This window comes from Salvelinus alpinus, chromosome 16 (assembly GCF_045679555.1).
Source record: "Salvelinus alpinus chromosome 16, SLU_Salpinus.1, whole genome shotgun sequence".
Classification (NCBI taxonomy): domain Eukaryota; kingdom Metazoa; phylum Chordata; class Actinopteri; order Salmoniformes; family Salmonidae; genus Salvelinus; species Salvelinus alpinus.
Genome location: NC_092101.1, coordinates 25853696 through 25866627, shown reverse-complemented (window position 1 = coordinate 25866627; position 12932 = coordinate 25853696). Strand labels below are relative to the sequence as shown.

The 12932-nt window shown below is 40.0% G+C and overlaps 2 protein-coding genes across 5 annotated transcripts; both read left to right on the top strand.

Moving 5' to 3' along the window:
- The first annotated feature begins 1773 nt into the window (after positions 1-1773).
- LOC139541215 (dolichyl-diphosphooligosaccharide--protein glycosyltransferase subunit DAD1-like) lies at positions 1774-2959 on the top strand. The gene is made up of 3 exons (XM_071345617.1): positions 1774-2289; positions 2444-2603; positions 2707-2959. The coding sequence occupies exons 1-2, from the start codon at positions 2079-2081 to the stop codon at positions 2572-2574; spliced, it is 342 nt and encodes a 113-aa protein (XP_071201718.1). The 5' UTR covers positions 1774-2078; the 3' UTR covers positions 2575-2603; positions 2707-2959.
- Positions 2960-3483: 524 nt separating this feature from the next.
- LOC139541212 (piggyBac transposable element-derived protein 3-like) lies at positions 3484-8116 on the top strand. Of its 4 annotated transcripts, XM_071345615.1 has the most exons (7): positions 3705-3793; positions 4348-4510; positions 4974-5053; positions 5194-5412; positions 5514-5729; positions 5896-6135; positions 6394-8116. In XM_071345615.1, the coding sequence occupies exons 2-7, from the start codon at positions 4357-4359 to the stop codon at positions 7744-7746; spliced, it is 2262 nt and encodes a 753-aa protein (XP_071201716.1). In that variant the 5' UTR covers positions 3705-3793; positions 4348-4356; the 3' UTR covers positions 7747-8116. The 4 variants fall into 4 exon arrangements, with proteins under 4 accessions (XP_071201715.1, XP_071201716.1, XP_071201714.1 ...); XM_071345613.1 differs by having other exon boundaries at positions 4348-4492; positions 5896-8116; XM_071345612.1 differs by having other exon boundaries at positions 5896-8116.
- Positions 8117-12932: the final 4816 nt, after the last annotated feature.

The window sequence follows — 12932 nt, the reverse complement described above, 5'->3', positions numbered from 1 at the left end:
CGTTGTCCATGCGTCGTCAATGGGCTGCGCGGTTTATTCGAGGCGATTTATGGACAAGAGTTCTCCTCCAATGAGTCAATTTGGGCGCTAACTAAAAACTCAACATTAGCATGAATTTCGTGAACAAGATGTACAACATAAAACATATTTTTCGGGTTAATTACTTGTTCTCTGTAATATCATATTGCTTCGTGACATTACGTACTTTCGACGAAAATAGGCAGGTTTCTCGACTCATACCATGACCACAGAGTTTCTAAACTTAGAGTCGCAACATCGCGAGACTTCCAGGAACGCTTGTGAAAGAGACCAAACAGACCAGGCTGGGGTTTGGGAAGTCAAATCTAACCTCGTGAAAATGACAAACTGACACGTTTTCATTTTTCGTCAATTACAACTTTACATTGATGGAGGACCTTTGATTTGATGGCCGGCACATCCTCAGTTCGGCGCGAGACGACCGTTAGACCCGATTACTTGTTTCTGCGCATGAGTTTGGCTAACCAACGTCGCAGTTTTAGCTTATGTTCATACTGTACTGTCTTTGCCCTTATTTTGTGAAAGGGATGGCATTATTAAGTGATCATTCCAGAGAAGCCCGTGTTTGGCACAGCTGCAAATACATCCTCCAAACACCGGCTTCGAGGGCATTATCATTTTTATACAACGGATTACCAACATATTCAAATAATGATTGCCATATTTTCATTAAAAGTTATTTGATGAATTTATTCATACTATTTCATCCTTCCACAAGATATAAACTGCTGGTCGTTAGTTCTATCGGTTCGGTTGCCAGAGACTCGACCCAGTCTTTTTGTTCTGTATCTATGGACGCGACCCAGTCGTTCGTTCTAAATGTTCCATTGCCATACTGGCTGGCAACGTTCTTATCCCTTGCTTGCTAGCTAATCAACTACGGTTAATTTAAAGTCAAGTCATTTGCCATGTCTTTGTATATATCCATAAAAATGATGCACGTTGATTCATGATTTTGACTGGCTGAGAAATACTGCCGGTCTGTCTCGCCCAGACTCCCAATATGATCAGTACTATGGGACGGCTGGAGATCGAATTTGAATAAACAATGTTGCAAATGTTGGAGAAACAGACAGCAAGGTTTATACAAATCTCCACTGTTGAAAACTACATGTTAGTCTAAAAGTAATGTGAGATAATGCCTAGATGCTTTTTATAGTGGATATCAAGTTTATTAATTGCCTGGCTGGGCTGATGAGACAGTGGATTGCACAGTCAGATGGAACAGAGTAAATAGGCATTTTACATTTACATTTAAAAGTAATATATTTAGCCAGTGATCATTTGTGGATTATAAACTGGGTGGTTCGAGCCCTGAATGCTGATTGGCTGACAGCCGTGGTATATCAGACCGTATACCACAGGTATGACAAAACATGTCATTTTACTGCTCTAATTAGATGGTAACCAGTTTATAATAGCAATAAGGCACCTCAGGAGTTTGTGGTATGTGGCCAATATAACAAGGATAAGGGCTGTATCCAGGTATTCCGTGTTGCTTTGTGCGTAAGAACAGCCATATACCATATACCACCTCGGGTCTTATTGCTTAAATAGACACAGGCTGGAATGCAGTTTTAACCAATCAGCATTCAGGATTAGACCCACCCATTGTATAAAGCGGCATGACAACGAACGCGATTGGTCGACAGTCTGCTGGGTGGGGTTTTATATGTCAAATCAAGTTGTATTTGTCACGTGCTGAATTACAACCGGTGTAGAAATGAAATGCTTGCTTATGAGCCTGTTTTTCCATTCATTGTCCAATTTAATTCCTATCTCATCCTTTCTGTAATATCTCTGGTTAGGGTTTAGGACACTGAGGTATAGGTTTAGGGTAGGGACGTCCCAAGGATTCCGGATAACACTAACCTTTTTCCGTTCGCAGTTTTGCAATAGACGAAACGTTTGGCAGCAGAATCGGCGTAATGAATACACCCGAGTTTCAGTGACACGTCATTTTTGTGCGGCGTCTGACGGAAGCGACTTACATCTTGATTCTCTTTGCACGTTTTGGGTCTTTTTGTTCATAAGAAAACATGTCCAACTCGGTAATTTCAGTTATTTCTCGATTCTTGGAGGAATACAGGACCAAAACATCGAATAAATTGAAAGTGGTCGACGCCTACCTTTTCTACATCTTGTTAACTGGTGCATTGCAGTTTCTGTACTGCTTGCTGGTTGGCACCTTCCCATTCAACAGCTTTCTGGCCGGGTTCATATCTTGTGTTGGAGCCTTCATCCTGGGAGGTAATTTAAACACTCAACTGTAACTTTATTTGCACAATCTTGTGATATTCAGCTGTATTGTACATCAGTGAAGCGTGACGCTAACCAATGGCAGCCACCATTATTGTGAAATGGTTTCTGATCAACCCACCCCATTTTTCTGGCCTGCCTACAGTCTGCCTGCGTATCCAGATCAATCCAGATAACAAAGGAGACTTCCTGTCCATATCCCAGGAGAGGGCCTTTGCCGATTTCTTATTAGCCCACACTGTCCTGCACCTCGTGGTCGTTAATTTTATTGGTTGAGAAACTAATGATTTGAACCCTCAGACCAGGTGTGAACAGTATGCACAAAGTACAACATCCTCACAGTAATTGTTATACAGTGTTATGAATCTGCATGTTACTGACATGATTCTTGTTTATTTCATTTCACAGATTAACAACAGACTTGACCAAAATGCACCTGTCACCTCAAGACAACATTCATACAATAAGATTTTGCCACCCTAATTTACCCTAACTGTAAGTGCATGGGCCGATCAATAATGACTGTAATAATACCCACATCTTCTACAAATTTCTGTCACTCAACTGTCAGTTTCTCAAATAATTATTTTGTACTGTTTGTATGATTGTTGCAAACCACTTGAGATTGTTGAAATAAAATAAAAAATAATTGTTGAAGAGACTTAGTTGTGATTTTAATGGAATATCTCTTTCCCATTATTGATAATGATTTTCTGAGCAGACCATTCGATAACTAGGACTGGAGACAACTCCCCAATCGGACTTATTCTAAAGCTACTTGAACTGTAGGGCTGTTTCATACTACATGTGTATGACCTAATGATTAGCTATATACAGCAATATTCAAATATAAAAGACATGATAAATTCCCAGATTGTTTTTTTTCTCTGACACCCTCCAAATCTTTCTATTTTTCATAACTAATGTAATGATTACACCTTTATTAATTGCTAGCAATCAAAACTTGGCCAAGTCTGTTCATCTTGGTACATTGTTCTAGTTCAAAATAAGGCAACAGTAAACATGTTGTCCCCCACGAATGATGCAGAAATAAGCTAAAGAAAAAGGACAGCTCTCCACACGACCTCTTCAATAAGTCTTGTGAGAGCGAGAGCTTGGTAAGTAAGTTCTGTCTCGTATGACTGAGTGTATCACTAACTATGATGAAACAATTTTAAGAAAAGGCAACCGTAAACACGAGTAATAAACGTTTCCGAGTTCCCAGTTGTTTTGAACGTGACATTAGTCAAGACAGACCTTTTTCGTTATCTGACGCAACTGTGGGGCAGTAGGATTCACTTTCGTATATGCCCAGCAGAAGGCAGTAAAATACAGTTTAAAGGGAAATAAAACATATTTTCAGACTTTGTAGCTAGTATTTTGGTATTTTCGAGATTCCGTATGTGCAACTACCAAAATATTCCCCGACCCCCATATATTTCCAGAGAAAGGTTTCTATACCGTTTTGATACTTCTGAAAGCATCCATGTAACTGGTAAAGATATTTTCTACACATATATTTATATAAACTATGATCGTTATAATATTGCTGACAAGTTGGTGTGTAGCTAGCTATTCAAGCAATATGCTAGTTAGAACTAATTATCAAGAAAAGCTAGCGGCAGCCAACTTGCTAGCTATTGTAGTTAGCTTGGGCATTTTCACATACCGGTAAGTTAGCTTTAATAAAGAGTACATTTGGAAACTCTGGGTATAAGGAGCCATGAAGACGAACGTGTGAAGTTCATAAGAGCATCAAAGTAGATGTCAAATGAAAGCTAAGAGTGTGTGTGTGCCTCTGTTCCTTCATAATCTAATGCAGCTGGATATCTTTGTGGATCTATCCAGACTTTAGACTGTTCGAATCCACATCCACTTGAAAGCGTTTTGCTACACAAACTCTAGGGGAAGAGGGATACACACACTTTCTCAAATGCAGATTTCTAAGGAGTAAATCAGTGAATTGTAAACATCTTGATAGTAGTAATCTTGTAATAACGATTAATTCAATTGTCTGTCAGTCATTCCACTCAAATGTATTATTCACAGATTGTCACCATGCCACTGACAAATGCTGAAAAGCAAAGAAGATACAGGCAAAGGCTAAAGGAGAAGGGGAGTTATGAGGAGGTCAAAGAAAAAGACAGGAGGAGGCACAGTTTGAGAAAAGCAAAGGCTAAAAGCCAAGGAAAATGTATGTTTCTAGTGTTTTGTGAGTTTGATCAATTACCCTTTCAATGTATATTTCCATACAAATTATTTATAACTTTGTGTACCTATTTATGCTACATCATCACAAAGAGAATGACATTCAAATCCATAATTCATTTCTGTGTCTAGAACAGAGCAGGGACCCATCATTTCATTCCGTTACCATAAATATGTTACCGGGTGTTAATCCACTTCACTTACTGTACTTTAATAACCAGATACTTTTTTTGTATAACTAAGTTGTCATATCACAAAGCTGACACCCCATTCTTTCAGCAGACATCTTTTAATCTTATTTCAGAGCAGATATTTACGTTTTTGGAAAACGTGGTCACACATTTTGGGGAATTTACTTTTGCTCTTAGTAATGTCCTGTTTATATTTGCTGTTTTATTCTATTCCTTACTCTGTATGTGTCCTTGGATCTTGAAAGGTGCAATAACATGTATTATTATTATTGACAGGGCATGAGTTTGATCGTCATCTGCTGAAGATGGATCAATATGGGAGATATGAAAGCAGTGGTCAGCCAGGAGAGCTTTTTGTAGGTTAACCCACATTTTTATCCATTCTTCAAAATGAGAAGCAATTAATTCTACAATATCTAACACAATTGGCTGTTCATTAACAAGTTCTATTGGTCAAATAGTTTATTTCCCTAACACCAACCATGGTCTGTTCTAGGATCACTCACTGCATTGGAGGCAGGTCAAAGAGGAGGCTGAAGAATGTGAGATTCAGCAGAGCCAAGGGTCAGCAGTTTCATTAGGAGTTGAAATGTCCCAGGTTTGTCTAAAGGAGGACCCAATTGAACAAGATCCCTCCTTTGATACAGTTTCAGACATTCATGGAGTCACAGAACAAGAGCGTGTACATAAACGCATGAAGTATCTCAAAGTAAAGGTAAGTAGCTATATCCTTAACTGCGCACGCCTTGTTACAAGGCACAGAGTTATTGTTAGAAATAAAATGATACTGAATGAATGATGTTTTCTCCGTGTCAGGTGCTGCCTACTCTAGTCCCAGTCAAAGAGGAGTCTGAAGAATGCTCCCTTTTACCAGTAGATGAAATTGTCTCAATTACAGTGAAGAAAGAAGAGAATGAAGACTGGTTGAAGTCAGAAGATGAGGATGTTGTGAAAGTGTCAGTGCCTTGGGAGCTGTTGGAAACATCACCATCATCATCATGTTCAGATACAGAGGACAGTGATAATGTGCGGGTGAGTTCAAACATTTAATAATAGACTGACTGAAATAGACACACTTTGAGATGTTTTGTAAGGTTAGGTTTGTGTGCATTATCTCTTTAGTTTTGCCTTTGTCAATGGGCCTCCTAACGATATTTTATGGATGTTATGGAAAATGTCATGTTTTTTTCTCTGATAGCACATGGACACAAAAACCCTCAGTAGAAAGAGGCCAAGAGCTGCTGTGGCCATTCTACCACAGGATCCCCTGGAGTCAGAGGTGGGAGACCTAAGTGACTCAGAGGATGATGACCTAGAGTATATTCCAAAACCAGGAGATCTGGAGGACGAGTCCCCTTCTAAGCTTACAAAAGGAGATGCTTCCCCATACCCTAAAACCGCAGAGTCTCCCAAGAGAAAGAAGAGAAAAAGCAGAAATGTAATTATATTGGTTCCTACAGACACACATAACCACAATCTCGACACAGTTGTAAGCCCATGTAATTCTAGTTCCTTCAAAACACAGCCAAGACATCCGCTTTGGAAGAAGGCCGACATAGATTCCTTCCAAGTTCCAGATCCAGTGTTTGTGGCACCACAGTGTGTTCAATCCCCCTATCAATATTTCAAGATGTTTTTCACTGATCAGATGATTGTACACATTGCTGAGCAGACCAACCTTTACTCTGTTCAACAGACTGGATCCTCAATCAACACAAACTTTGGAGAGATTGAGGATTTCTTGTCTATGCTTCTCTACATGGGTGTTTTTGACTTTCCAACCTTTGTGGACTACTGGCATTCTGACTCTCGCTTCCCACCTGTGGCTGATGCCATGTCTGTGAGAAGGTTCCAGTCACTCCGCAGGTTTCTTCACTTCAATGACAACATGCAAAATAATCACAGTCCTGACCGCTTCTACAAGATCCGACCTCTTTTTAACATGCTGCGTCAACAGTGTCTCCTCATACAGCCAACCAACAGGCAAAGCCTTGCTGAAGTCATGGTAGCTTACAAAGGCACCAAAGCAGGAAATCTTCGTCATTACAAATCTAATCAGCATGACAAATTTGGTTTTAGGTTATTCTCTCGGGGCAGTTCTTCAGGTATTATCCATGACCTGCTACTGTACCAAGGGGATACAACATTTCTCAACAGTGGGCTAGATGAAGATGAACAGAATCCTCTGCTGAGTACCAAGGTTGTCACCACTCTCTGTACATCTATTGCGGAGCCAGAGGCTACAGTTGTTTTCTGTGACAACTATCTCATCAGTCTTGACCTGGTCAAGTCCCTGCAGGCCAGACTGGGTGTGAGGTGTATTGGCACTGTGAGAGCAAAATGCACAGTTGGAGCAACTGCAATGGATGACAAGGCTCTTGCAAAGCTAGGGCGTGGAGCATACGACTACTGTTCTCAAGAGGGGGTGATTGCTGTCAGGTGGTTGGACAAAAAGAGTGTCTCAATACTAAGCAATGCATGTGGAATTGAACCTCTGGGGAATGTTAGGCGGTTCTGTCGGGAGACCCATCAAAAGATTGATATCGCATGCCCATCAGTCATGTCGGCTTATATTCAAGCAAAGGAGGGCATCGATCTGTCTGATATGCTGGTGCGTCTGTACAAGACACCTATGAAGGCACGCCGGTGGTACCTACCTCTGTTTGGATACATCCTTGATCTGTGCATTGCCAATGGTTGGCTGATGTACAAGCGGGACTGTGACCTTCTCAAGGAAAAACCAGTGCACCTAAAAAGGTTTCGTTTGTCTGTGGCAGGGACTCTAAAAGTAGTCAACAAACTCCCAGCCAGGGTTGGCCAACCATCAGTTCCTCCAAAGCGCCTGCACAATCCCAGAGCCTTACAGCCTACAGCAGATGTCCGTTATGACTGCCTTGGACACTGGCCTATCTTTGGGGAACAGAGAGGAAGGTGCAACCTGTGCGTCAAGGGCGTCTCGAGGTGGAAGTGTTCCAAGTGTGGTGATGGAAAGTTGTTTTTGTGTCTGAACAACAAGCAGCAGTGCTTTGTGTGTTATCACCAGAAGTGATAATTATCAGAGCACAATAATATTATGTTGGATTTTTGTTACATAAAAAAATATTTGTTCGAAAACATTCGTTTTTGTTGTTTTCCTATTATATGGAAGTTTCCATGAAGTTGATGGACAATCTAATTGTTCTCACTGTTTCAACATTGACGCTGTTAATTGTGGCCATTTTTGCTGTTACTGTGATGCCTATAATTTTGTATAATTTGAACTACCATGAAGTAAATGTTACTTTTTTACTTATGTTTTACTTATCTTGAACATGGTTTTGTATTATTGTTTCATAATGACATGTACATTTACTAAGGTTTACTGAATTATTATAATTTGTGTTGCACAAATAAAAATGCGCTACTTGTTTCTCACTGTTGCCTCTTTGTTCAGAAGTTTATTTTTTCCACTCGTTTTTTTTACTATTCTGCACCCTACCTACCTATACTGAACAAAAATATAAAACGCAATATACAACACTTTTAACGATTTTACTGAGTTACAGTTCATACAACAAAATCAGTCAGTTGAAATAAATAAATTAGACCCTAATCTATGGATTTTACATTACGGGGTAGGGGCACAGCAAACAGAATTAGTTTTCCCCACAAAAGGGCTTTATTACAGACAGAAATACTCTGAAATAGTTTCATCAGCTGTCCAGGTGGCTGGTCTCAGACAATTCCACAATTCAGCCAGATGTGGATGTCCTGGACTGGCGTGGTTACACGTGGTGTGCAGTTGTGAGGCCAGTTGGAAGTACTGCCAAATTCACTAAAATGACATTGGAGGCAGCTTATTGTAGAGAAATTAACATTCAATTATCTGGCAACAGCCCTGGACATTCTTGCATTCCATGCCAATTGCACTCACCTTCAAAACTTGAGGCATCTGTGGCATTGTGTTGTGTGACAAAACTGCACATTTCCGTGGCCTTTTATTGTCCCCAGAACAACACGCACCTGTGTAATGATGTGTAACCTTAATTTAACTATGCAAGTCAGGTAAGAACAAATTCTTACTTACAATGATGGCCTACCGGGGAACAGTGGGTTAAGTGCCTTGTTCAGGTGCAGAATGACAGATTTTTACCTTGTCAGCTTGGGGATTCAATCTTGCAACCTTACGGTTAACGAGTCCAACGCTCTAACCACCTGCCTTACATTGCACTCCACGAGGAGCCTGCCTGTTACGCGAATGCAGTAAGAAGCCAAGGTAAGTTGCTAGCTAGCATTAAACTTATCTTATAAAAAACAATCAATCAATCATAATCACTAGTTAACTACACATGGTTGATGATATTACTAGTTTATCTAGCGTGTCCTGCGTTGCATATAATCGATGCAGTGCGCATTCGTGAAAAAGGACTGTCGTTGCTCCAACGTGTACCTAACCATAAACATCAATGCCTTTCTTAAAATCAATACACAAGTATATATTTTTAAACCTGCATATTTAGTTAATATTGCCTGCTAACATGAATTTCTTTTAACTAGGGAAATGTTGTCATTTCTCTTGCAACAGAGTCAGGGTATATGCAGCAGTTTGGGCCGCCTGGCTCGTTGCGAACTGTGTGAAGACTATTTCTTCCTAACAAAGACAGCCAACTTCGCCAAACGGGGGATGATTTAACAAAAGCGCATTTGGGAAAAAAGCTCAATCGTTGCACGACTGTCCCTAACCATTAACATCAATGCCTTTCTTAAAATCAATACACAGAAGTATATATTTTTAAACCTGCATATTTAGCTAAAAGAAATCCAGGTTAGCAGGCAATATTAACCAGGTGAAATTGTGTCACTTCTCTTGCGTTCATTGCACGCAGAGTCAGGGTATATGCAACAGTTTGGGCGGCCTGGCTCGTTGCGAACTAATTTGCTAGAATTTTACGTAATTATGACATAACATTGAAGGTTGTAAAATGTAACAGGGATTTTTTGACTTATGGATGCCACCCGTTAGATAAAATACGGAACGGTTCCGTATTTCACTGAAATAATTAAAGTTTTGTTTTCGAAATGATAGTTTCCGGATTCGACCATATTAATGACCAAAGGCTCCTATTTCTGTGTGTTATTATGTTATAATTAAGTCTATGATTTGATATTTGATAGAGCAGTCTGACTGAGCGATGGTAGGCAGCAGCAGGCTCGTACGCATTCATTCAAACAGCACTTTCGTGCGTTTTTCCAGCAGCTCTTCGCAATGCTTCAAGCATTGACCTGTTTACGACTTCAAGCCTATCAACTCCCGAGATTAGGCTGGTGTAACCGATGTGAAATGGCTAGCTAGTTAGTGGGGTGCGCGCTAATAGCGTTTCAATCGGTGACGTCACTCGCTCTGAGACTTGGAGTAGTTGTTCCCCTTGCTCTGCATGGGCCGAGGCTTTTGTGGAGCGATGGGTAACGATGCTTCGAGGGTGGCTGTTGTCGATGTGTTCCTGGTTCGAGCCCAGGTAGGGGCGAGGAGAGGGACGGAAGTTATACTGTTACACTGGCAATACTAAAGTGCCTATAAGAACATCCAATAGTCAAAGGTATATAAAATACAAATGGTATAGAGAGAAATAGTCCTATAATTCCTATAATAATTACAACCTAAAACTTCTTACCTGGGAATATTGAAGACTCATGTTAAAAGGAACCACCATCTTTCATATGTTCTCATGTTCTGAGCGAGGAACTTAAACATTCGCTTTTTTACATGGCACATATTGCACTTTTACTTTCTTCTCCAACACTTTGTTTTTGCATTATTTAAACCAAAATGTTTCATTATTTATTTGAGGCTAAATTTATTTTATTGATGTATTATATTATGTTAAAATAAGTGTTCATTCAGTATTATTGTAATTGTCATTATTACAAATGAATTATATATATATCTTTTTAAATCGGCATATTAATCGGTATTGGCTTTTTTTGGTCCTCCAAGAATCTGTATGGCATTGAAAAATCATAATCGGTCGACCTCTAGTTTCAAGAGGGTTGAAGATCGTAGCAGTACATCATTGCGTCCAATTATGGCACCTGCTTGACTATGTTTTTTCCACGTCAGGCAGTATATCAGTGGATGGTACTGATTTAGAAAGTTGTTTTTGGCATCACTGAGCAGTGCCCATTAAATAATTAAATCCAATTGTTAGACTCTACCACCAACTCCAAATCAAACCCAAACATGGATTTCATGTTCTCGCTTTGCGTGCACACCTGTTTGTCCCAGCTAATCAGCCTCGCAATATGGGCACCTTGTTGACGCAGAGAGAAAGTGGAATAGAGAGTGCGCGCAAACATTGCTATCCATGTTTGGTTTTGATTTGGAGGGGGTTGGTAGCATCTAACAACTGGATTTAATTATTTAATGGGCACTGCTCAGTGATGCCAAAAACAACTTTCTAAATCAGTACCATCCACTGATATACTGCCTGACGTGGAAAAAACATAGTCAAGCAGGTGCCATAATTGGACGCAATGATGTACTGCTACGATCTTCAACCCTCTTGAAACTAGAGGTCGACCGATTATGATTTTTCAATGCCATACAGATTCTTGGAGGACCAAAAAAAGCCAATACCGATTAATATGCCGATTTAAAAAGATATATATATAATTCATTTGTAATAATGACAATCTAATTGTTCTCACTGTTTCAACATTGACGCTGTTAATTGTGGCCATTTTTGCTGTTACTGTGATGCCTATAATTTTGTATAATTTGAACTACCATGAAGTAAATGTTACTTTTTTACTTATGTTTTACTTATCTTGAACATGGTTTTGTATTATTGTTTCATAATGACATGTACATTTACTAAGGTTTACTGAATTATTATAATTTGTGTTGCACAAATAAAAATGCGCTACTTGTTTCTCACTGTTGCCTCTTTGTTCAGAAGTTTATTTTTTCCACACAGCTCCATGGGCACTGCAAATGACGACTTCCTAATTAGAACCGTCTACCACTTACGGATATACTTTTGGACGTAGTAAAAGTGTCGCCAAACAGGCACTGGCCGGCAAATAACTCTCATACAACCTGGGTTAAGCCACACAGGGAAGAAGACATCGCTGCACTCAGTGTGACAAGAGTTTCTTCAGAGCGGCTCACCTGAAAACTCATCTCTTCATCCACAGCTGAACCAAAACACTTGTTTGCTCTAACTGCTCTAACGGTTCAATCAGGACGGGAACTTGAAACCTCACCAACAATTCTGTGTAAAGGCATTAGAGCAAAGTTGTAAGGTTAGTGCTATCTGGAATCCTTGAGAAGCCCCTACCCCCAGTGGCGACCCGTCATTCAGGGCAGGTGGGGCAGAACTTTTGGGCTTGCCTGTTTTGCATGTTATTTTGGCATTAAGACGTGTCACATATCAGTTTGCAAACAATGTAAAATATATATATCATTGATTTAATAAAGCCACATACAAACATGGTCTCTTTTTTTGTTTTCTTGAGTAAGGCAGCTCCAACATGCAGGTGTTTCAGCCTAGCTCAGTGCTTTCTGCGGTGGTGGGGCAAGCCAGCAGAAAATACAGCGCGTTGCGCCGTGATTGGTTTAGTATTCTGTCACTCATGGGGACACTAAATCACCGCCAAGTCTAAGGGTAGAGCTAGAAAATTCTATCCCCATGGGTGCTGCCATAGTTACATTAGAAGTGCCCATCCAAGAAGGCTCAAGGTCATTGGCCACAGAATGACTTAAATCACTTTATATGTACAGTAGCTTTGATTGGACTGATCATGTCAACATCATACTTTCAAAATCTTAGCTAGCAGTCATCATCATGAATCAAGTCGACAATCTACTGGCAAATCCTTTTTAATCCTTGTCATATGAAGAGAAATAATGAAGAGAAATTATAGATCAAATGTATTGGTGCTCATCGGCCATTGGACATAAACATTACACAACAAGTTGGAAATCGCAAATTCAACAATGAGTGGTTTGTAAGGAATCTGTGACAGTGGCTAACTGCAAGCATTGCAAAGCAATCACTAGCCTGCTGATCAGGGGAGTGGCTGAATGGTCCCAAATCTGGGATTAAGGGGCTCTTTTCCTCAAATATAAATTATAAACATTCAACATTGGCCATGCTGTCAATGAAGCATGGTTTGTGCCTTGCTCAAAACAACTTAACTCAGAACTGCGAAAACTTGACTTCAGTGAGTTCAAGTCAAATGGGAAATCGGGAATAA

Bases quoted from the DNA above. Each gene is read 5' to 3' on its own strand.
- LOC139541215 (XM_071345617.1), top strand. From the start codon at position 2,079: ATGTCCAACTCGGTAATTTCAGTTATTTCTCGATTCTTGGAGGAATAC. The intron at 2,290-2,443 runs GTAATTTAAACA...GCCTGCCTACAG, and splicing joins TGGAGCCTTCATCCTGGGAG to TCTGCCTGCGTATCCAGATC.
- LOC139541212 (XM_071345612.1), top strand. From the start codon at position 4,357: ATGCCACTGACAAATGCTGAAAAGCAAAGAAGATACAGGCAAAGGCTA. The intron at 5,054-5,193 runs GTAGGTTAACCC...GGTCTGTTCTAG, and splicing joins GTCAGCCAGGAGAGCTTTTT to GATCACTCACTGCATTGGAG. The intron at 5,413-5,513 runs GTAAGTAGCTAT...TCTCCGTGTCAG, and splicing joins TGAAGTATCTCAAAGTAAAG to GTGCTGCCTACTCTAGTCCC.